General features: G+C 36.6%; 2 protein-coding genes and 2 non-coding genes across 19 annotated transcripts in view; 1 reads left to right on the forward strand and 3 right to left on the reverse strand.

The window, feature by feature from the left end:
* The window catches only part of LOC145055373 (large ribosomal subunit protein eL34-like), a 3,609-nt gene extending 1,593 nt beyond the window's left edge, over positions 1–2,016 (forward strand). For 8 of the 15 annotated variants that reach the window (XR_013685155.1, XR_013685158.1, XR_013685157.1 and 5 more), the window contains 2 exons: positions 469–786; positions 1,409–2,016. Coding sequence is in view for 5 of the 15 variants with exons in the window: in XM_079003682.1 (XP_078859808.1) it covers positions 469–480 (12 nt within the window). In the remaining 10 variants the exon portion in view is untranslated. Of the gene's footprint in view, positions 1–468; positions 787–1,238; positions 1,310–1,408 lie in introns of all 15 variants that reach the window. The other 7 variants (XM_079003675.1, XM_079003679.1, XM_079003676.1 and 4 more) reach the window with 4 other exon arrangements.
* A 1,190-nt stretch (positions 2,017–3,206) lies between these two features.
* TRNAG-GCC (transfer RNA glycine (anticodon GCC)) lies at positions 3,207–3,277 on the reverse strand. Its single transcript has one exon. It is a non-coding gene; the product is annotated as a tRNA-Gly (tRNA).
* Positions 3,278–3,879: 602 nt separating this feature from the next.
* LOC145055374 (uncharacterized) lies at positions 3,880–8,660 on the reverse strand. 2 transcript variants are annotated; one of them, XM_079003684.1, is made up of 9 exons: positions 7,987–8,660; positions 6,905–7,090; positions 6,739–6,831; positions 6,467–6,649; positions 6,282–6,384; positions 5,673–5,858; positions 4,848–5,578; positions 4,392–4,714; positions 3,880–4,292 (listed from the first exon to the last, which is right to left on the reverse strand). In XM_079003684.1, the coding sequence occupies exons 1-9, from the start codon at positions 8,209–8,211 to the stop codon at positions 4,232–4,234; spliced, it is 2,091 nt and encodes a 696-aa protein (XP_078859810.1). In that variant the 5' UTR covers positions 8,212–8,660; the 3' UTR covers positions 3,880–4,231. The 2 variants fall into 2 exon arrangements, with proteins under 2 accessions (XP_078859810.1, XP_078859809.1); XM_079003683.1 differs by having other exon boundaries at positions 5,673–5,861.
* Positions 8,661–16,383: 7,723 nt separating this feature from the next.
* Positions 16,384–16,490, reverse strand: LOC145056110 (small nucleolar RNA R71). The gene has a single exon (XR_013685646.1). It is a non-coding gene; the product is annotated as a small nucleolar RNA R71 (small nucleolar RNA).
* Between the last annotated feature and the right edge of the window lie 7,935 nt (positions 16,491–24,425).

The raw sequence follows: 24,425 nt of genomic DNA on the forward strand, positions 1-24,425 counted from the left end.
TCATTCACCTGCAACTCTCTCTATCCTGTTTCATTTCCAATCCGCATTCAGTAATTGTTGTTTACGATCCCCAAATTGATTAGTTTTAATGGCAAATTGCATCTGTTATCATATTTTTTTATTTGATAATTAATTATTAATTATTAGTAGTATAAATCATAAACTGCTAATTCAATAGTATATATGCTCAAAATAAATCTAAACACTTGATTTAGGATGATTACTACTTACATCTATTTTCATATTCTCTAAAAGTGTATTAATTTTGTTTTACTTTTTTTAACGGTTATCATCTATTTTCTTATTTTTAAAAATAGTATTAATTATGTATGACTTTTTTTATAACGGTAGATCACCTCAAATTACAATTCCATTTTGAAAAGTTTCATACTAAATGTGTTATGCTCATCAATATAGGCATCTATCTTGATGGTTTCATACTAAACGTTTCATATTTATGTCCTTTAGGTTTACAATTGAAGACTATTTACAAGAAGATCCTATACTATTCAGTCCATGGTTTACAAGCACCATTCAATCTAGCATTTGCCTCCAAAATTGCACCTTTCTGATACATTAGATCGACTGCAAATCTTAATTTTGCTTCTTAAAACTGAATGTTCAGCTTAGTGTATGAATTGTCTTTCAACAGATTCCTCATTTGAGTCCTACTGAATACAAAAGGTCTAGGCTATCAAGGAACAGGAGAACAGTAAACCGTGCCTAAGGTGGTGTTCTATATGCTGGTGCAGTGCGTGAGAGAGACAGTGACAGTTATATTTAGTGGTGAGTTACATGTTTTGTTATATATCTTTTACTTTAATGTGTGTTAATCAAATATTTTTGCCAATAAATCGTTACTTTAACGGGGATCATTTATGTAAATACATTTAATAGAGATCGTTTATTTTCTGTATGTATTTGATGTTCATAGTTAATTAGTTCATGTTTTCTCAAAATTTGAAGGGTGTAGTTTGGGAAATCAGCAAATAAAGAGAATTTTATTGCTGCAGGGGTATTAGGGGTATTATGGTGATTTTTTTTTTCATTTTTTTAGTTACTTTGTTATCCCATTTAATGAATGATCATTTGTTATCTAGAAGACTTAATATGTAAACATGTAATCCTGTTAACACAATTAATGAATTGACAACAGCAGTGTAAACATTGAGATAATTACACAAAAAATATACACACCTAAGTAAAAGAATTAATGAATTGAGGGTTGTTGTCACCAGATGAGGACGAGAAGCTTATCAGTTATATTACTACAGATGGAAGCCATGGTTGTTGGAGTTCAGTTCCAAAAGTTGTTGGCCTTTCTTTTTAACTATTAGTTTTTTTTACTTATTAATATATATTATAGTTATATTACTAACACATTTGATTGGATTTGGATTTGAATCAGGGTTACAAAGATGTGGAAAAAGTTGTAGACTAACATGAATTGATTATCTAAGACCGGGTCTTACACGAGGAAACTTTACTTCACAAGAAGCGATCCTCATAACTAATCTACACAGAACCTTGGGAAATAAGTAATTAACAAGATAAATTTTTTACTTATCTTTTGATTAATTGTTTTGAACATATTGATTTCTTTTGTTATTTGTTTTAAAAAAGATGGGCACAGATAGCGAAACACTTACCAGGAAGAATAGATAGTGCAATCAAAAACTTCTGGAACTCCAACAAGAAAAGGAAGCTTCTTCCTCATGCCAACTCCTCTGCTCATACTATTGCTGCTAACCTTAGAAGTAACAAAATTCAGGTTCCTGGAAGCAATGAGCAAGATGAAGAGGGTTTGTTTAATTTTAGGGCTTCTGCTACTTCTTCTGTATAAGCTCAACAATGGCGATGACCGGGTCACCGGAAGTGATGGTGGTTGACCTAGATATGGGTCCAAATGGAAAAACAAGTGTAGATTCAATCTGTCTTCCCAAATTGTTGATTATTTACAAATTTGTGTATTGAAATGGTTAAAAGCTTTCTATCTTACAACTTCTTTATGTTTAATTCTTTTTTAATATGTATAGTTTTTGTTATCGCTAACAGTTTTGTGACTAAACTACCCCTACGCAAAGTTATTTTGTTCATATTTAAATTTTGCTGAAAGACATGTCGCATCCGACCCCCGCAACGCGGGGGTTCCCCACCTAGTTAGACATTTTATATGCCATATTGCCTAATACTTGGCTCATTCACACTTTGGATGACATCTACCAAATATATCCACGCAGAATATGTACTTGTTACTAACATCAAAAAATAATAACTTTAAGTTAACAAGCGTGTTTATAGTACAAATGAGGACCAACTAAATATCTCAATTGAAAAAAAAAACTTTGAATTTTATATTTCCTTCTAAAGACTCGGTTACAATAATAGAAAATTTTCACGTATATATGAATTTTATACTAATTAGTAGTAGCGGTAGTAGTAGTAGCAGTATGAGACTATGAGCTTACTACTAACGAGCATCCAATATTCCAATGTAGTCACAATTTTCATAAACCCAAAATAAATGATCGATTCAAGAAAATGATAAAAAGTGTCGGTTAACTAAAAAAATTATAGGAAAATTTGTCAAACAACTAACGGTATCGACTAGGCTAGTTGTCATGAAACTCGAAGGCCCACTTATGTGTACTCTATCTTTCTTGGCGAGATCTTATTTCCTTGAGTGCCAAGCAACCAACCGTGACTTGCTACAATAGTTAATTTGAGTATCGTGTAATCACAAACATGACTGTTGAAATAGGATGCCTTATGTGTCGCTCATCTTCTTAGAGAGCTACATGTAGCGGCCATGAAAGTGATTGTGTTGTGTTTATCATTTCCTAATATTGTCATTGTGTACATCCTTGTATTATAGTATATGCTTATTAACACAACTCCCACAATGTGTAATGAATTTGTCAAACCCTACCATAGGTAACGAATCAAAAACGTATCGATGATAAAATAGATTAGGTTATGAACATTTTTTGTTTACTTTTAGTTTTGTATAAAAGTATTAGTAAGATAGAAAGAGAGTAGTAGACTTGTATATGAGATTAAAAAAAAATGAACACACAGAACGCTAAGTTTGGAAAATAATAATTTTGAAAAAATTATTGCTCGGATGCGCAAGTATTCCGAATTAATCGGGATAGCTGTAATGACCCAACATTACATAACAGCGCAGTTTTCTTCATTGCAAATATTGCACCAGCCGGGAATCGAACCCGGGTCTGTACCGTGGCAGGGTACTATTCTACCACTAGACCACTGGTGCTTTGTGTTTTGTATGCGTCTTTGTACATTATATTTATCATAAGAAAATAAGAACTAACAAAATCACACCGTATTTTGGACTTGGATAAAGTCACCTCATATTATATGATTATTTATTTATTTAGGAGTAATACATTACAAATTTTTGAAAGTGGGGACTTTAATTAAAAAAAAAAGCAACTTAGAAAGCAAAGTTATTTACGTATCCATAGTTTTAAATATTAATCACTAAATTTTAGTTTTTTTTTATTTTTTAAATCAGAATAAATACTTTGCTACCCAAATACTTAAAAAATACGAAGACATTCAATATATTTATCCATTTGGCCTGTATTTAAATTCAAATACATGTTCTATACTTGTATTAGTGAGTAGTAGAATGAACCATTTAATTCCTTGAACACAAAGTCCAAAGTGGATAGCATTTTCCGGATGCATAAAATTTAGAATAATTCTATCAAACCGGTCAAAAGTATTATATGAATCAAATTCATATGCATACAATATATAAAATATATAATCAGATTTAATCATTAAAGTTATATCATTTATAAAATTATCCATACTAAAAAGTAAAAACTATTAGCTAACTCACCAGGACCATTTTACAAATAATTTACAAACTTAATAATAAAAACTAAAAAGGGGTTCAAGTTTCAAAACCAAAACCAGCAGTTAAGGCAGCTGACATAAGCACAAAAAACCAACCCACTAGAAAACATAGTCAACAAAAGTCTCCTTTTTTCAACTTCTCGACCTTTTTTAACCCTCTCTTATCTCTCTACATTATACCACAACAACCCAAAAAAAAAACAAAACAAAAAGGTCTAATGTTCCATAGATAACCCGAACTCAAAACTAGGAAAAAAGGTTCGATTTCCTTCCTAAGATCAGTTATATTAGCAGCATATATCTAAAACTTATCCCGCTTTCCTTCTTTTTTTATACATGTTCTCTAGGAAGATAAAGGAGGAAACTCGTCTTCGTTCTTGAGATGGAATGAATTCTCTCCAATCCTGAAAGTACAAAAAAAATAATAATGTAAAAATTATCAGAGACCCACTATCCACGAATATTGTAAAAAAAAATAATTTAATTAATTTTTTTCAAAGTACCTTCCCTGTTTTGTGGCATTCGCATCCAGTTTTTTTGGGGTTTGTGGAGTCTCTGGGATAGACCGAAAAGATCCAAACTCAAGTTTCCTTGGTTGGTTTACAATACCACCGTTGACCTGGTCAACACGTCCACCTTGTCTTGGAGACCGTATTTGATTATTATTATTATTATTATTATTAGGTTCCACCACCATTTTGGTTTCACCACCACGACCACGTGGCACCTGACCATTGGTCGGTGGTGGCCCACGGCTCCTTCCTCCTCCTCCTCTTCCCCCCCTTGTAGGTGACCGTTTCTCCTTAGTTGATGAATTACTGCTATTCTGAAACAATATAAAGTATAAACCAACAGCTAATTAACATTATTTCAATGTGCTTTCATTACTTTGTTTATTATTATCATTATTATAAGTGAAACAAACTACATTCCCAAAAAAAAAAAAAAAAAAAACATACCATAACAGGGATGTACAGCCCGGTCCCGCGTAACGCAGCATTGGGCTGGTAACTGAGATACTGTGGGGCCGGGTGTCCCATCACTACACCATTTGTGTTTGGCTGGAAGGGCATTACGGCGCGTGGTGGGTCCCACGGGTGGTTCTTTTTTTCATAAGGTGAAGTAGGAGGACTGGGAGTGGGAGTGGCCCGAACCATAGATGTAGACAAGGCATAACCATGGCAGCCTTGACCATATAACAGATTCCTTATATGTGCATCATAGTCCCCTGTAAGATCCGAAAACGGGTTCAATAACTCTGTTTCCCCAATCGACAAATTATCCGACCCGTTTTCCACCGACCCGTTTTTATCGAAACATAAGCAAAGGGTATCTCCGTCCACAATCTGGGACTCGCTTCTTTCCATCCATAGCTCAAGATCCGACACCTTGTTTTCAGCTAAGTTGGGAATGGGATAATCCTTGTCATCAAAATCACCATTTGAGAATCTCGAATACATGTCATCCTCGTAATAAGCAGCTTCACTCAGGGACGATATGGACAAATTGCCAAGCCCTTTGACACCACCGTATGTAAAGCCGGGCCCGTATTTCGGTTTGTGCCTTTGCAATGTGTTTGTAAAAAACTTTTTGATTTCATCTCCGATATTCATATTGCTGTTTGATTCGAGAATCCGACCCAGCTTTTTAGCCCCGAATCTAAATGCACTCCGTATCCGATAATAATTTCCTACGATGAGGTGAAGAAAATGAAATATTTTTTTTCTTTTGTATATATTTTTTAAACTAAATAAATAAATTGAAGAAAGAAGTGTTTGTTTTACCTCTGTGGACACTACGTCCAAGATTGTTGTTTTCTTTCAAGGGATCAATTATGTTGAGATGCTTTAGGGTAAAAGCTCGTTGATCTGTCTCAAGCCCTTTAGAAGGCACTATGAACATGTCCATACAGTTCTTCCTGAATTCCCCAGTTAGCAAAACATCCGTTCCTTGGTTTTCTGGGGTTTCAGCTGCTGACAAAGAGAGAGAATTACCATCATATATAGGTGGGAAAACGGGTGGGTCGGGAGGGAGGTTAATGGGTCAAAACGGGTTGGCTTGACCCACCAACACTTTTTGTCCATTTTTTTTAACTTCATACATGATTAGTGTGTTTAAGAGCTAAATGCAACAAATAAAACTGTTCTTTCATATATCTGTTTATTATTGCATCATACTTTCATTTCTTTCTATTACAGCATTGTACTATTTGGATGACATTGCTATATTTTTTTCAAAGTAAAACACTGTAAGAGAAAGATACTGTAATAAACACATAAATGAAGGTACCTTGAAATTTCTTGAATTTAATCCTATGTTTAATATGATTACAAAACAATGACCTGTTTTTCACATAAATGGATTGAAATTTGAAAACTTTATATATTTCTTACCAGAAAAGTCAGGCATGGAAGATTTGGAAACCGGACCATCCAAACTAATGCAATATTCATCCCAGTCAAACTTGCTATAATAATCCAAAAATCTGTAGAGAACCTAAAAAGGGGCAAAAATAGATGATTGGTGGAATTAAACTATGATTTAGTATGTAATAAAGGGCAAGAGATTTTATTATTACCTCTGTGGGGCTATTTAAAGATGCATTGAAGACATGGAATATGTATAGGACTAAAGTTTCCAATGCATAAGTAGAAATTAACCCATGATGAGCCCCAAGTATACGGCTTTCATAGTAACACCATGCTTTTATCAAAATAATACTGCGTTTAAAAAGATGATCTTTGCCAACAAGGCGATCAACCTGCATCAAAGATTCAAGAAAGGTTCAAATTTTAAATAATCAAGAATGATGATGTTAAAAATTTGACATATAGCATAATAAGATGATACCTGTTCAAGAAAACACAATGTACAAAGTCCACCCAGCTGATTAAATGATATATCTATGACAATGTCTTGAACAAGGCATTTCACGAGCTTCACCTGCCAATAAAAAATCGGTTTTTTAGTCATTTTCACATAAAAGAAAGTGATAAAGCTATGAGGATTAGATTACCTCAGCATCGATGAATTGGGTATCCTTCAGTATAAACTCAGTGTTTCCATTCTGCTCTTCTTCTTGAAGAACACGAAGAACTTCACGAGGCAAATTTTCATCCAAGTTAGGAGTACTAAGGACTGTTAGATCAATGTCTCCATCAGGCAGATAAGTCTTGAGTGGCACTGAACCATATGGGAATACCTACAACAAGTGCACCACCAAAAGTTAGATCAAAAAGATATGATCCATAAAAGAAGGATGTGTAATGTACCAAAAAGTTAAAATACATTAACGAAACAAGAAAATGGATGAGAAAACAATAAAAATAGAATAGAAAAAGATATCATGAACCATTTCTTGAAATAACCCAAGTAAAGCCAAAAAATAGGATACAAAAAACAACAGAGACGTGTGATGTAGCAAAAGGTTAAAATTAAACAGTGAAACAAGAAACAGGGAAAGAAAACATATAATACAAGAGATATATGTTCACTGTTCCTTGAATTAATTCAAGATTAGATGAGTATAAAGTTTTTTTCTTTTCACTCAATTTTCATTTCAGGAGAAGAATATGCAACGATAGCATCAAGCTATAAGCAAAATTCTCATATTGCTTTCTGAGATTCTTGGGCATGTTATAAGATCAATCAAATTCTTTTTTAACTGTGGATTCCATAACTTGTCAGTAAAATCTAAGAATGCAACTTGAAAGAAACACTTGTCTTCTAAGACTAAATACCAAAGTCACGAACAAGATAATGAACAATACGCATCAAAAAATGCTAAAAATACAAGTGGACTCAAACAGAGAATATCAATTGTTCTAGACTTCAATCCAGTCGCTTAAACATCAATTACATAGCTACATAACAGCTTCGCGATTGAACATATAACACTTGCAACAAGGGGGTGTTTCGATGTTTAGCTTCAGAAGCAACTCGAAGAATATAATCAAAATGATTAAAGAAATAGTATGCGCAATCAGATCAAAGTTCATTATAAACGGTATAACCCAGAACACGGATGACGGACAAGATTTACGCATGCAAAATGAAGCATAAAAACAAGAAATTATGGAGTAACTGAGTCTAATTAACCTCTAATCGGAGATTGCATCTGATGAGCTTCTGCACGTATTCAATCACGTCTTTCCTCTTCTCATCAGAATCCAAAGTCGGGTGGATGCAATTCAACACTTCCCGAACCGGGTCTTCAGCTAAAACCCAAGTCTCCGCCCGAATCGAATTCGGATCCGGATTAGACAATGGTGCGGCAAACGAGGGCGAAAACGGGCGATCCTCTTCCATAGCAAGATCGCCCATTCAAAAAGAACCAAGAGGAAATGAAAAAAGATATAGGTGTATCGTATATTTATGGTAACGCAAAAACCCTTGGAAATATCAGTCAAATTCCCCGAAATTCGCACAGAAAAGGGGGTTTTGAATGTGATAGCAAAACCATGATTGTAGAATCGGAAGCAAAATTGAGGGGAAAACAAGGAAAATTTGGAAAAAGGTTTGAAGGGTTTATGGAGAAAGAATACACACGGAATTCTCTATGTTGTGTATACGCTTATCTATAGAGCCCAAATCCAGAAGGCTCACCTCTCGATCTTTTCTTCTTCGTCGGTTACTCTGACATGGATATAGAGATATACAGAAAGTGTACGCATAGGTTAAATATATTGTCTCTTTATGTATGTTATGTATCGATCTCTGAACCGAGCACGATACGCGACGCCCTGGAAGCGAAGGGATAATTTTAGAGCAATTAGCAAAGAGCATGTGTTCTTTTACAATTTATAATCTGATGGGAAATTTTGCGAAATGCAACCCCTAGAGTATTAGTTACCTTACTCTTACTGTCTTATCCTTTGTTTTTTTTTTTTTTTTTTTTTTTTTTTTTTACAATAATCATCCTAAAAAATGATGATAGAGTGACAACATAATTTGCGGTTGATGGCGAAAAATAGCATCATAATTTGTCAAAATTTTCAATTATTGCAAAATATATTATTACTAAATATAACAATATATTATTTATTGTTTACAAGTACAATAGTAGGAAAATTTTCATGTAATTTGGTTAAGATTAAGTATAAGTATTTGACTAGATTATTGAAAATTTTCATGTAATCTGGTCAAAATTAAGCATTTGACTTTTACAAACAGAAAAATATCATTGCTTTTTATATATTTTTTTTAGTATTTGTTATTATTTGTTTATTATTTATTAATTAAAAAATAAATTAAGGGATATATATATATATATATATATATATATATATATATATATATAGAGAGAGAGAGAGAGAGAGGTTCAAATGTTTCTCACATATATTATGTGCTAGAATGCACCAATAGGAATTTAATATTAATTATATGTATATTAAATTTTATCCATATTTATAACTCATTTTTATAGAAACTAATTAAATTTGCCATTAATGTCAATAATAATATTCTTTCAGAATGAAATCATATCTAGAAGAATGAGAGTGTATTCCAGCAGAATGAGAGTGTATTACAATAGAATACACTCTCGTTCTTCATATTTCATGCAACTTTATTGTATTTTAAGTTAATGGGTCCTGAAACAAAATACTAACTCATATATAAAACCTAGATGCGAATTCATTCTGAAAGAATGTTATTGCTGACATTAATGACGAATTTAATTAGTTTCCATAAAAAGATAATTATAATTATGGATATCATTTAATATACATATAATTATAGAAATCATTTAATATCTATATTTATTTAATTAAATAATTATTTCATTTACTAAATTCCTATTGGTGCATTGTAGCACACAATAAATGTAAGAAACAAAATAACCTAACCCCTTATATATATATATATATATATATATATATATATATATATATATATATATATATATATATATATATGAGACTCACTCTCACTCCCACCACCACCACCCCTACTAAATGAACTGATAACTAATGGTAGTCATAACCATCCACCGATAACCACAGCAAAAAACCTGAAAATCATCAAATAAACTTGAATTAAATCAACCATCATACCTTATTTGAAAAACATAATCATCAAATAAACTTGAAATCAATCAACCACCATACACCACTTGAAAAACCTGGCCGCCACTACCACCTCTACCATCAAACCACCTCTACAACCATTTTGAAAAATCCCCATAAAAACCTAAAAATCGATCGCCAAGGCGCCAAGCAAAAGAGGTTCAGGTCAGCGATGAACAAGCATATATGAATTTGGTTTAGGTTACAAGGTAGGAAAATGAAGAGATAAGGAAGGTAATAGATGAGAAAGTAAAAACAAGAGAGAGGGAACGGTTGTTGATGCAATAGTGAGAGACGATTCAGAGCGGCAGTCCGATGAACAACCAATTGTGGATCATGTTTGATGTTGTCATGCGACTTTTTGTGGTACATAAGCTTCAGAGTGTAGGTAGGTGGTATGAAATGTTCTACGATGAGGATTTAGAGGTTTCTAGAGGCGAATGGCAGCAACGGACGACCGTCTGACTATGATGGTCCATAATGGTTTAAGTTCATTTCAAATGAGATATGATATAATATATATATATATATATATATATATATAGAGAGAGAGAGAGAAAAAGAGAGAGAGAAAGAGACAAAGAGAAAGAGACAAAGAGAGAGAGAGAGTTAATTGAGAAAAAAAAAGGTTGCGAATGAGGAAATGAATTTGAGTCACTCGTTTCGAATATGTCGCTTAAGTGTTCCAGAATATCGGGTCGACGAAACATGTCATATTCATATATGAATACGTATATTGTAACACATGTGTTCCAAGTATCTTTCATTTTTAACCTTAAAGTATAAAATTATTTGCAAAAATGGTCCTTACGTGGGGCGTTTGGTACGTCGAGCGTAGTACACTAAGTGATGGTGAGGAGGTTGTTGCATACGTTGGGTGTACGAAAGAGTATGTTGGGCGTACTCACGAAGACTTCAAACCATAATTTTTAGGGTTTGGAACATATTTAAAGAACTTTATGGCCTCAAACCTTTTCCTTACCTCCAGCCTCCATCCCTTTTAGCCCTCATCTCGAAAGCCTAACCCTTGTGTGCCAAAATTAAAGATTTTAAGTGATATTTTTGTGTTCTTGGTGGTGAAGGAAATCCTTTAAAGTAGTGGTATTGCTCTCAAGCTTTCAAATCCAAATTCTTTTCATCCTTGTGAATCTTCAGGAGGTATAAATTTCATACCTTGGAGCTTACTTTGCTAGATCTTGTTTAAGCTTAGATTTATGACCTTTTTGTCTTAAAACCTTGATTTTTGTGAGTATGGAATACTCCAGAGCTTTTGAGTTGCTCATTCAGACGTTTTAGGGTGTATAGTATCATAAAAATGCAATCTTGGTCCTTTCCTTTCATCCATGCATGAATCATGTAGTTTTTGGTGATGTTGGAAGTTAGGGTTTTGGGATTAAGCTTCCTTTTGCCATGCAAAGGCAAAAAGATTACAATTTTATGATTTTAGACATTGATTGGAGTTAGATCTGAAGTTTGGATGTTAAGTCTTAGAGCATTAAGTCCTTAGTTTAGAGTTTGGGACCCAGGGGATTATGTTGGGTGTAACCCTTAGTACGTTGGGCGTAGAAGGATTTCGTCATGTAAGTCTTCCAAGGTTCGAGCATACGTTGAGCGTAATGTGGAGTACATCGGGCTTACTCCTAGAAAACCCATTGGGCCATGTTTGGGCCTTGGGTTATTAAGGATTTTAGGGCCTTGATTAGTTAGGTTATGTATAGGAAAGGCAAAATGGTCTTGTACCCTTCATAAGATAAAAGATGATCTGGACCATTGATTATAGGTTAAACCCTATTTTTTATTAAGATTGTTATTGGGTTATGATTAGTGTGAGGATCAGTGTTAGCAGCAGCTTAAGTGTGTGATTCAGTTATCTTCAGTTAGATGTGAGTCTTCTTATCACACTAGTGGGTCGAAGTCACCAAGGTCGGCCCATTTATTTGTATGTGTAGAATGTATGTCATTATGGGACTATTACTTATGTGATTGTATGATATATACATGGAGCCAATTTGGGCTCAGAGTCATTATGGACTCGGGGTTGATACGGACCCGAGGGTTGATATAGGCCCGAAAGTTATTTTTTGTTACATGGGGTTGATACCGACCCATGGTTTATTACGGACATGACATAGCCACGTGTTGTTATATTTATGTGTATAGTGAATGTTGTATTTTGGGGAAGCTCACTAAACTTTGTGCTTACAGATATGTTTTTGGTTTCAGGTACCTTCGGTACAAAAGGGAAGGGCTCGTCGTGATGGCACAACATTCGCCCCCTTATGATTTCCGCATTTATGATCTCTTTTACTCTGATATTTTGTGACGATTGTATTTTGGATGATTTCGAGACATGCGATGTTTAGATTGATGAACTAAAAATGAAAACTTTACTTATAAACTTTGGGTCGTTACATACATGGATATGTATATTCATATATAAATTAGTGTATTCATATATGAATACGTATATTTATATATGAATAAGTATAGAGGAAGTAGTTATTCATATATAAATATGGTGGTGATGGTAGTGGAGGAGGTAGCGGTGGTTGGTGGTGTAGGTGGCAATGGTGGTTGGTAATGGTGGTGGTGGTTGGTGGTGGAGGGAAGGTGGCGGATTCATATATGAACACACTTATACTTATATTTATATGAATATTACTCATCCTTCGTCGTTCTGATATGTCGGAAGGTTTAGCGGCAAAAATAAATGATTGACTGAGAATGATTCCTTCATTCTCAACCTTTTTTATTTTCTTAATTTAACTTACTTCTGTCTCTCTCTTTCTCTTTCTCTCTCTCTCTCTATATATATATATATATATATATATATATATATATATATATATATATATATATGTGTGTGTGTGTGTGTAAATGCATAAACTCAAAAAAAAAACCTAGAAATCCTAAAATATTAATAGAAGTACATAAAAAATATTTTGATATATCTAATCGTTTTTTGGCTTTAGAAACACCAAAAGCGCATATATATATATATATATATATATATATATATATATATATATATAAATCTTTTTTTATGTATTTCTAGGGTTTATGGGTTTATATGTTTTCTATTGAACCCATTTCTCTCTCTCTCTCTCTCTCTCTATATATATATATATATATATATATATATAGAGAGAGAGAGAGAGAGAGAGAGAAAGAAAGAAAGAAAGAGATAGTGGAAGTAGATATATCGGGTAAAAGATTGGGTGAGTGGAGGATGGTAGGACCACATAAAAAAACTAAAAAAATAAATTGATTAATAATAAACAAAATAAATAAATAAGTGTAATATAGACTTTTCATGTTTAAGAAAGTTTTAGTTTACTTTGATACGGTCGTGTGGATATAAAATCCATCAAAAACCAAGTGCGTATTCAGAAGTTATGGACCGTAGAAATGGTGTGTGTATAGTACATTACCTAAATGCATGTTTTAAAACACTACATGATCGTGTAATGGACTTACACGATCATGTAAGTGGTTCGAAGCAACGAAATGCATGAAATAAAAGTGCATTGCTAATATTGGCCCATGTTGGAGGATTACACAATCATGTAACCTCGTCACATAATCGTGTAACTTACACAAAGTTCGAATTTGATTTTCATTAGCTCGTTGTTATTTTGAGAATGTTTTGAGATTATATGACCTCATTACATGATTGTGTTACACGGTCGTGTCACTAAGTCATTCTTATTTGGGAAAGTGTCATATTAGCCCAACGAACTTCGCACAATTGTTTTAAAAGGTTATTCATTTTAATTTTATTTTATTTTTTGCTTTTTAGGGGCATAAACTTGACTTTTTTGGGTTTAAATGGTCCTTTTTTTAAAACTAAAGGGGTAACCTGGTTACCTTTTGCTTTGTCATTAAAATGGGTCTATGTGACTTCTGACACACATAAACACTCACACACACACACACACCACCATGAAAGAAAAAAATCAAACTACAATAATATTCATGTTTATACTCTGCAAACACTCGAATGCAACAAGCTTAATGCTCAAGCTCTTCTACCTCTAATGTTGTAACTTCTTCATGTATCCTAGAAAAATGGCTACTGATATGTGCATATTTAGTTCATATTAAGTATAGATTTTTTTAACAATTATTAGCTAAATTATTGCATATCATGGACAAAAGGTACTTAAAAGTGTTTGAATTATGTTTTCAGTTCAAAAGTGAAGCTCGAAAGCAAAAGGAAGCAGGAGAAGCGGTTGGGAGCTCGGGAATTGAACAAAGAAGTAAAACACCAAAAACAACACCTACTCAGCGAGTAGGGTCATCTACTCGGCGAGTCCGAGCGAATATTCAAGAAGATAAAGACTCAAAGACCCAGAGACTTATCGCATACGGGGATTGAGAGATGGACTCGGCGAGTCGGCACCTGACTCGACGAGTCGTTTCGCAAATATAAAGATAACTTCTCAGATCGAAAAGAGAGAATCCTGGAACCCTTCTGGAGAGATTAGCTGCGATTGAAGAACCAGAAGAACCTTAGAGAACGAAGATACAAGCTAGAATCCAATTCCAAAGGAGATTTGAGGCAAATTTCATCATTCTACTTAATCTTTTGTTTTCCATTATGGCTATACAATTAGAATTCGTTTATTTGCTGTTATTTACTTCAATCATGAGCTAAAACTCTTAAACTTCTGTTTGGGGATACAAAATTGAGACTATGGTTTGAAATTTGGTAGGATTAATTCAATGTTGGTGATTTTTGTTGGTTTTAGCTTGCTAAAGAACCTTGTGTGTGAATGATAATTAATTTTCTGTTAATAGGAAGGTAATTAAATAGTATGAACATCTTTTGATTATCAACCTCATATGTTTATGTGACCACTTTGTCATATGTCTAGGATTAATGAATATGAAACTAGAATTAATAAGAAAATTGAGTAAATTCATGTGTGAGCTTGTATGATGACCATCAACAAGAAATTAACTAAAGGATCAAATTAGTTAACTATTGCAAGTCTAAATTAACCTAAATAATTAATATAGTGAATTTAATTAAATTAGACAACTGATTACTGTTTGAGTTAGTTTATTCACTAAGGATTAGTGTAGTGAACGCGAATCTAATCACTTGAATCGGTAACCAACGAAAGAGTTAATCCATTGCGCCATTACCATAATATCAACCATAGGACCAATTGAGTTGAACTAAACAGAAGTCCTTCTCATTATTGAATCTAGTTAATTCTTTGCTTTTCTAGCTTTTAGTTTAAGTGTTAGTTATTAAGTTTTCTAGTCTTGTAAAACTAGAGAAAACCCCCTACTTATTAATTAATTTAGATAGAATTAGTTTTTAGTTTTAATTTACCGTTCCATGTGTTCGATACCCTACTTATTTAACTATACCACAACTGATAGGTCCACTGCCTTTATGTTTTTATTTTATAATTAAAAGTAGGTTTAAAAGTAAGTGAGTTTTCACACATCAAGTTTTTGGCGCCGTTGTCGGGGAACGGTTCTAAAATTAACATTAAATTCTAGTTTAATCGATCATTTGTGTGGGATTTATCTTACACAAAGTTAATTAAAAGGTAATTTAGTAATTAGTATAAGTTTTAATAAAAATCCGTTTTTAAAAGTAACTAGAAATTTTTTCTGTTTTTGCCTTCAACTCGCCAAGTGCACTCGCCCCGACTCGACGAGTTCATCGCTGATTCACGGTTTTAATTTTTAAATATTTTTTGTTCTTTTTACGCGTTTTTGTTTTGTTTACAGCTGTTTCATGACCCGAGGATCTGATACACCTCTGGTCCCTCCTCTCGAAGACCCGAAATCCGCATTAAGGAGGAGCAAAGGAAAAGCCGTTGGAGAATCCGCTTCTTCAAAGAACTCGCCACTCAAGAACCTCAAGTCCGTTTTCAGCAAGAAGAGGAGCAGCAAATCAGGAGCATCCAGTGACTCTTTGACAATCGAAGACCCAATTAAAGAAGACACCGAGTATGAGACCGAGGAAGAAGAAGAACCCACATTCGAGCACGAATCCAACTTTGAAGACGATTTAGCTATCACTATGGCTAATATCGATGAAGTCCCTATGGGTGAATGGAAGAAGAGGATGCGCGATGACACTGGCCCGGGACTTGTGCAGCCCGCAATTCCCGCTACCGCTACCTTCGAGCTAAAGGGTCATATTCTCGCTCAACTCAAGGAGATTCCTTTTTATGGGAAGGACCACGAAGATGCCTACAAGCACTTGGATGAAGTAAATGATGTGGCTGACTACTTCAATGTACCAAATGTGCCACGCAAGACCCAACTACTTCGCATGCTTCCAGTCACGTTCAAGGGTGCTGCAAAGGATTGGCTCAAGTCACTTCCTCCCGGATCGGTCACCACATGGGCCAAGATGAAAGAAGAATTCATAGACCACTTTTGCCCGCCTTCCAAAATAGCTAAGTTGAAGAAAGTCATTGCCAACTTCGAGCAACAACCCGGGGAATCTCTTTATGAAGCTTGGGAAAGGTACAATGGTCTTCTTAGAAATTGCCCACACCATGACCTCAATAGCCAACAAGAGGTCTCCATTTTCTATGATGGAGTCAATGTCACCACAAGGCAATTGCTCGATTCACAAGGCCCGCTCACGAAGAAGGCGCCCCCGGTAATCAAGGAGTTAATTGAAGAATTCTCTAAGCATTCTAGAGAATACCACAATCCAAGAAATGAAGTAAGTCGGGGGGTAGTGAACTCGGCAAATGATAGCATGGCGGCGGTGATAGCTAAGCTCGATAGTCTAGATAGAAGGATGACAAAAATGGATCAAACAATCCATGCTATTCGAGTTGGATGTGAGAATTGTAGAGTGAAACGACCCAAAAATACGACCCAAAAATTTCATTTTTCAATATAACTAAAAACCATAATCTGAGTGTCATATCATAAAACCATACGTGATATATCTCAAACATAATAAAAACACTGTGCGGAAAACTGTATCATATCTCTGTCATATCAAAATCAAAAACTAAATCAGCTCCCAGGATAAAAGTTGAAGCTGTGGTGTGTGCGATGCCATCATCCCGAGCTCTTCCCTCTACTTGCGGAAGTACCTGAAACCAAAACTGAAACTGTAAGCACGAAGCTTAGTGAGCTCCCCCAAACTACCACATACCATACAATATATATAAAGCACATACTGGGCCTTGCCCACTGCATCAGACCGAAGTCTGGAACTAGCTGCATCAGACCGAAGTCCGGAACTGACTGGGACCTTGTCCCCTGCATCGGACCAGAGTCCGGAACTAACTGCATCGGACCGAAGTCCGGAACTGACTGCATCGGACCGAAGTCCGGAACTGACTGATCATGGCATAGCATAAAACATAACAACTATTATAATCACATATATTGCATACTGCATCGGAACAGAGTCCGGAACACATAACACAAATATGCTTGAATCACAAAGACATCAAGCACTCTAGCTACTGCATCAGACCACAGTTCGGAACTACTGATAATTAAACGGGCCGGCATGGTAGCCGTAGACCCGTTCCTACTGAAGGGAAACTCACCTCGTGAACTGGCTGCTGTGTGTATGGCTCTGGAAGCTAACTGCTGCTGCTCCGATATCTCCCCGGCTACAAGTCCATAAACACACTCAATCAAATACTAAACACTGCACTGGGTAAAATGACTCTTTTACCCTTGGTCGTCAAGGTCAACTCTTGGTCAAAGTCAACTCTAGGTCAACTCTAGGTCAAGGTCAACTCTTGGTCAAAGTCAACTCTAGGTCAAAGTCATCCCACAGTTGACCTGACTCGCCGAGTTGGGCCGCCAACTCGCCGAGTCTCTAATCTCACTTCCCAATCCTACTCGTGGCTACTCGTCGAGTATGACATCGACTCAACGAGTACCCTCTCGAACCAAGAACTCAGACAGTCTTCATCCGACTCGCCGAGTCATATGAACAACTCGACGAGTTGTTCTTGAGCTTAAGAAGATTGCCTTGGACTCGCCGAGTTGTATGAACAACTCGCCGAGTCACTCCATTACTGAGCCTACCCTTAAACTCGCTGAGTCCACTCCACTACTCACTGGTCCCACTCGACACCGCTCAAAAGGAAGAAAATCGGGGACTCGCGACTCGACTCGCCGAGTCGTTCTTCTGACTCGCCGAGTCACCGCCATGCAACTATTCTACACTCGATTCTGCTCGAATCCAAAACATACAAATGATAGATCTGAGTCCAATAAGCTGATTTACCACGTAAAGTTTCCAACTTTACGTGTACAAACACATGAACAAGGGAATAAAGGCTAAAAGATGCTTAAAAGGGGTAGATCTAGGGTTAATATGCAAAATAGCTCCATAAAGGCAATAGATCTGAGCTCTACAACTCCTAAATGAACAGATCTAAAGATATCTCGGCATAATAGGGCTTCCATATCAACATAAGGCTTGAGAAAAGCATCAACTAGATCTAGAAAGGGTTTTAAAGCATAAAAGGGAAGGAAATCTGAAGAATACCTCAAAGAGCTCTTGCTTTTCCTTGAATCTCTGATCTACAATCCTTCTCCTTGCTCCTTTCTTCTTCTCCTTCTTCAAGCCTTCACAAATGCACACAAGATCACTAAAAACACTCAAGATCGAATTAGGGTTTTCTCACAGCTTTAGAGGGTGAAGGAGGCGAGATTGGGGGCTATAAGGTGGCTTAAATAGTGGGCAACCCGGGGATTTAGGGTTTCTCCCAGACGGACAGACTCGCCGAGTCGCCAGCTAACACGTGCTCGAAATCCCGACCCTACTCGGCGAGTCAGGCTATGAACTCGCCAAGTCCCTCTTGCAAAACTTCAAAATAAATACCAAGGAATTATCATACCGGAGACGGTTTGTTACATAGAGGGCCCCATCTCACAAAAGATTGTGACTTGGATGAAAATGGAAACAAGAAAGCTCAAGTGTTCTACTCAAGCGGCGATCGATACGACGAGAATTGGCGGAAACCGAAGAAGGAGTGGCTCCCATACGAAGAATACAAGAAGGCTAAGGAGGAGAAATACAAGCAGAAAGAAAGGGGATTTTATCAAAAGGAAGAACCGGTTATGGAAAAGAAAGTCGATTTAGAAGAAATGTTCACTAGATTCATAGCCGCGTCCGAGAAAAGGCACAATGATCATGATGCTGCTATACAAGAGACCAGAAATATGCTAAGGAATCAGCAGGCATCTATTCTCAACATTGAGAAACAGTTAGGACAACTTGCATATCAAGTGAACGAGAGAAGACCGGGTCAACTTCCAAGTAACATCGAAAACAATCCGAGAATGGAGAATGTGAACGCAGTGACTTCCAGTTATGAAGAAATTTTCACACCTGCACAGAAGATCTCCAAGGTGAATACAGAAAAGGCAGAAGAGTCGGTTCTAGCTAAACCCGACCAGACTCGCCGAGTCCCTCTAATGGACTCGACGAGTCCATGCGCTGATGACAGAAATTTCATTACCTCGAGGCCTTACAATCCCCCCTTTGCCATTCCCAATCAGAGCCATGCCTAGAGAGAAGATTAGAGCGTATAAAGCCTTCATGGAGCATGTTCGAGACCTTCAAGTCAACATTCCATTTGTGGAAACAATGCTTCAAACACCTAAGTACTTCAACTTGTTAAAGGGTCTTTTCGCTGCCAGAAAAGATTTAGCTGAAGTCACGGAGATAGTATTGAGTGAGCTACCAGAAACGAAGGCGATCCGGGGAGCATCATAATTCCATGCCAATTTGGAAATGTACTTGCCACCCAAGCGTTGACCGATTCGGGTGCAAGTATCAACTTAATGCCCTTCTCCTTCTTCAAGAAGCTGAATTTACCGGAGCCAAGACCAATTAACATGAAGATCCATTTGGCGGACAAGACGACAATTCATCCAAGAGGCGTGTGTGAAGATCTTCTTATTAAGGTCGACAATTTTATTTTTCCCGTAGACTTCGTGATACTTGATATGGAAGAAGAACCCGAAATTCCAATTATTTTGGGGAGATCATTTTTGAACACCGCATGTGCATTTGAATCCACACTAACGTTGAGGGTCGGAGACGAGTCAGCAGTGTTTAAAGCTTTATCATAGATTAAGCAAAAAAGAAGAAAGAAAAGAAGAGATCTCATTCATTGATTTGGATGATGAGATACTTCAAAAAGAACTTGCACTTTTGCAAGAAGAAGATCTAAGCAAGTTGTTGCTACCCTCTGGAGGAAATGAAGATTTTGACAAAGACTTGGAGGAGATAGAAAAGCTGCTGGAAGGAGCCGACTCGAAAAATACAGTGGGAAGTGTGGAATACGATCCAACTCGCCGAGTCGCTTTCCCAGACTCGACGATTCCAGTCAAAATTTCCAGCAACTTGGATGATTTTGATCTGTTTGTTACCAGCTCCCTGCATGTTCCGTACATGAATATTTTCCCTCATTCTTTAGAAGAACAAGCAGCAAAAGGAGAAGTGGATGGTGAATTTCAACATGCTCATGTAGCATGCCTTGATACGATTATGCAAGAAGAGGAAGATAGTCCATTTGAAGATGAGGCAAGCTTTAGAAAAGAAGAAAAGGCAAGGGATAGGAGAGATGATGCTGATCAACCATTCATCACCAAATCTAGAGCACGAGTTCTCACCAAATATGAAGTAATTAAGTTTAAGGAAAAGGAAGTGCAAGAGAAGGTGCAAAAGAATGGGGTGAAGAAAAAGATGAAGAAAAGGGAATTTAATGCAGCTGAGGATGATGCTATAAGAAAGAAGAAAGAAGACTTGAGGCGAGCTTACAAGAAGAAAATTCACGCTTACAAGACAAAGTACAAACCGCAAAAGACTAGGCGTGCATTCCCGATGCGGGAAGATGAAGAAACGTAGATGGGAAGGAGTCCAGCTAACGACTCCTTAAAAAGAAGCGCTTGGCGGGAGACAACCCGTTCTTTTTAGAGTTTGCTTTCTTTCATCTTTTTCATTTGAGTTTGGTTTAGTTTTTAGGAGTTTATTAATCTTCCAAATCATTAGACATGTTTGCTTAAGAGTGCGTATGGACTAAGTGTGGGGTGGAATAAATTTTTAATGGCAAAATGATTTAATTTTATGAATTGTTTGCAAGAGACTCGCCGAGTCTGACCGTGACTCGACGAGTCGATTCAAATTCTAGATGAGTTTAAAAATCGCGACCAGACTCGCCGAATCTGAACCTGACTCGACGAGTCGGTTTTATTTACAGAAAAAAATTAAAATTATTTTTTACAACCAGTAACTAGGGTTTTAACCCTAATGAAATCAGTTCCCCCCCCCCCCCCCCCTTCACTCGCCGTGTGCCTCCATTTGTGCTCTCTCTCAAGCATTCATCAACTTCTTCACTCTTTCTTCAAGATTTTCGATTTCTATCACAAAAGGTACTTAATTTCTTCCTTTATTCTGTTAAAGCAATGATTTTTAGATGATCTAGGTTGCCAATTTCATATAATACCCGATTTTGAAGTTTAGTGAATTTCTAGGGTTTTGATTTTACATCAATTATGTTGTTTTGGATGGTCATTTCTCCTTTAATACATCTTAGGAACATCCTTGGACAAAACCCTTGAAGAAATTTTGAGTTTTCATGGTCGAATTTTGATCGACTCGTCAACTGACTCGCGCAGTTCATACGACTCGCCGAGTCGTTCATGGACTCGACGAGTCCAGTCGGGGACTCAGGTGTAATATGTTTTGATGATTTTCTATGTTTTCTGGGTTGTGTGTTCTTTGTTTTGCAGGGACAATGTTTCACAGAGGTCAAAGTTCCAGTGGACGCCAAGCAGATTTTCCTTGGTTGAATTTTCCTCAAATTGAATCAGCTTCAACCATGACGAGCTGGAAGAAGAAGTTAGCTGAAGTCAGAAAGAAGGAGATTTACGTGCCCAACAGAGTTGATTGGGATTGGTTGCAAAATGTTCGGTATGAGGAGGACTTAGCACCTTATCTTGTGAAGGAATTTACATACGAGGGGGAGACAATGGTTTGTGATGGATGGAGCAAGGTCTTTAGAATTCAAGAACTGGTGTATCGGGAACTTTGCTGGGAATTCTTCTCTACGGTATCTTTCCGTGAGGTGACGATTGCTATCACCCGGCGAGTTTCAGTTTTTTCCTTGGGGGCGAGTTTCATCAGTGCTCCGTTAATGATCTTGCTTGTCGGTTGGGAATCTATGACCGGCCATTGGTCTCAACTGCTATTTTTTGCGCCTTTATGGAACATTCTCACAAGGTGTTCCCCGATGGTGTTACGAGTATGGGTTGGTGGAACACGATCGCCAACAAGTTGTACATTCTGAAGTCGGCCCAAGAAGGAAGTATTCGGTCACCCACGCACCGTCTCATTCACCGCCTTATCTCCACTACCATCAACCAGCGGAAGGATGATGACAAGGTTTCTAACCTTGATGTCTTTTATCTATGGAGCATTATCACATCAGACACTTTTTGCAACATTCCGTGGTGTTTGGCTTCCTATTTAGCGGAGGGTGCGGTCAAGGATCGCAAGACCTCAAAAATTAATGGTGGTATGTTCGTCACCCGGCTAGCCAACTCGTTTGGGTTGATGACCCGTGGTGCATGGAATTTGATGGCGGTGATTCCTACCCCTCCATTTAATCCCATTCTTTTTCGGAGGGCTAGGGTTATTGAGGACTATGGTGGTGGTCATTATGCTATCCCGCATGATGATCTAGTGGTTGGTCCCGAGGCGCCGGGAATGAGGGTTAGGTCGAAGAGAGAGCGAGACGTGGAGGAGGAACTGCCGGTAATTCCGGTGGATAATGATGAAGTGCCAATGGACTGGTACAATATTTAGATGAGGATAATGCAAGATCAAATGGCAAGGAGTCTCAATTTTAGCAACCAGTCCAACATTCGACTTTTTGACCACTTCCATATTCCGCATATCGATGGTGGTAACTTCCCATATATTCCATCTTGGGATGAGGTGATTAATGCAAGAAGGAGTGGCGCTAGTGGAAGTGGAGCTGCACATGATCATGATGATGAGGAGGAGGATTAGTTCTTTTATGCTTTGTTGAACAATTTTTAATTTGTTTTTGTTTTTGTTTGGGTTTGGTGTGTTTAAATTTAAGACTTTTACTTTATGCTTGATGTTTAATTGCCTTGATGATTTTCAGATTTTGGGTTAGAATGCTTGCATAAAAGGGTCTAGAGTTTGAGAGAGAAAGAAAAATATAAAGAGTGGAAAAGACTCAAGAATTGGCGGAGTTTAGATTTAAGGTGTCGAGTCTGGTCCTAAGGGACATGAGTGAATGAGTCTAGAAGATATGAGGAGTTTTGAAGATCTATCAAAAGCTAAAACGAATGCAGAATCTGAATTTTACCACCTAACGGTCTACTCGTCGAGTGCACTTAACTGACTCGACGAGTCGCCTTGTATTCTCGCATATTCGATGCTGTCTGCGACTATACTCGACGAGTCGTTTATATGAATCGCCGAGTCACTCAATCTTATACCAACAAGACTGCTGATTCGATACTGTTGAGTGTACCACTTGACCATTTATTCCTCCATATCGATTCTTGAAGATCTTACACTGTTTTTCCTGCCTATTTGGAGCTGCCACATGTGATTTGATGCCCAAGATGTGGATAAGCTATTTCCATGTCTAAAGTCAATTGAAGTTGGAGCTAAAAAGAAGAGTTATCAACCTATCGACTGCTACCCTAGGGGAGTTTGTTCCAATTCTCTCTATAGTTTGCATTTTTATTTTTTGCATGATATGCAATGAGAGCATTGCATAAATCAAGTGTGGGGTAGGGGGTTGATGTCATCTTAGTAAATTTAGAATCTTAATTTAGGTCTAATTTAAAATTTTTGCATACCAAAAATATTACTTAGGAATTAATTTAGGAAATTTTGGTAAAAGTAATTAGGATTCCATGTAAGAGTTGTGTGGATGATTGCATGAAGATCCAAATGTTTAGTTGAGCCTATATACGTTCTAGTGCATTTGTGGCTTCCTTATTCCAGTGAAATCATGGGACAAAAACACGACCTCGCTCAGCCCGAGGGATGCAATATGTTTAGCATCGTGTACCAGAAATGTATCCAGGAAAATTATTATCGTTAGCCAATAAAGGTTGAGGTTGAGCGCCCTTGTTTAAGCATGTAGGATTTTGAGTGAAAAAAGAGAGGTACATGTAAAAAAAAGAGAGAGAATTGCAAGAAAAGTTGAAGAATTTTGGAGCAAATAAAGTGAAGATCAAAAGATCAAAAGATCAAAATTCCAAGAAATTCAAAAATTGAAGATACCAAAAATCAAACAACAAAGGTGGTGAATTCGAAGAAATCAAAGATCAAATTATCAAGGAAGTGAAGAATTCAAAAGAGCTCCATAGTGGTATCATAAATTGTAATTCTAGATTATGTATGCTTGGGTTGCTCAACTAAAAATACCTTGAGGGTAAGAGGTTTTCTACAGATGG

This window comes from Lactuca serriola, chromosome 5 (genome assembly GCF_051521515.1).
Source record: "Lactuca serriola cultivar US96UC23 chromosome 5, Lser_US96UC23_V15, whole genome shotgun sequence".
NCBI lineage: Eukaryota > Viridiplantae > Streptophyta > Magnoliopsida > Asterales > Asteraceae > Lactuca > Lactuca serriola.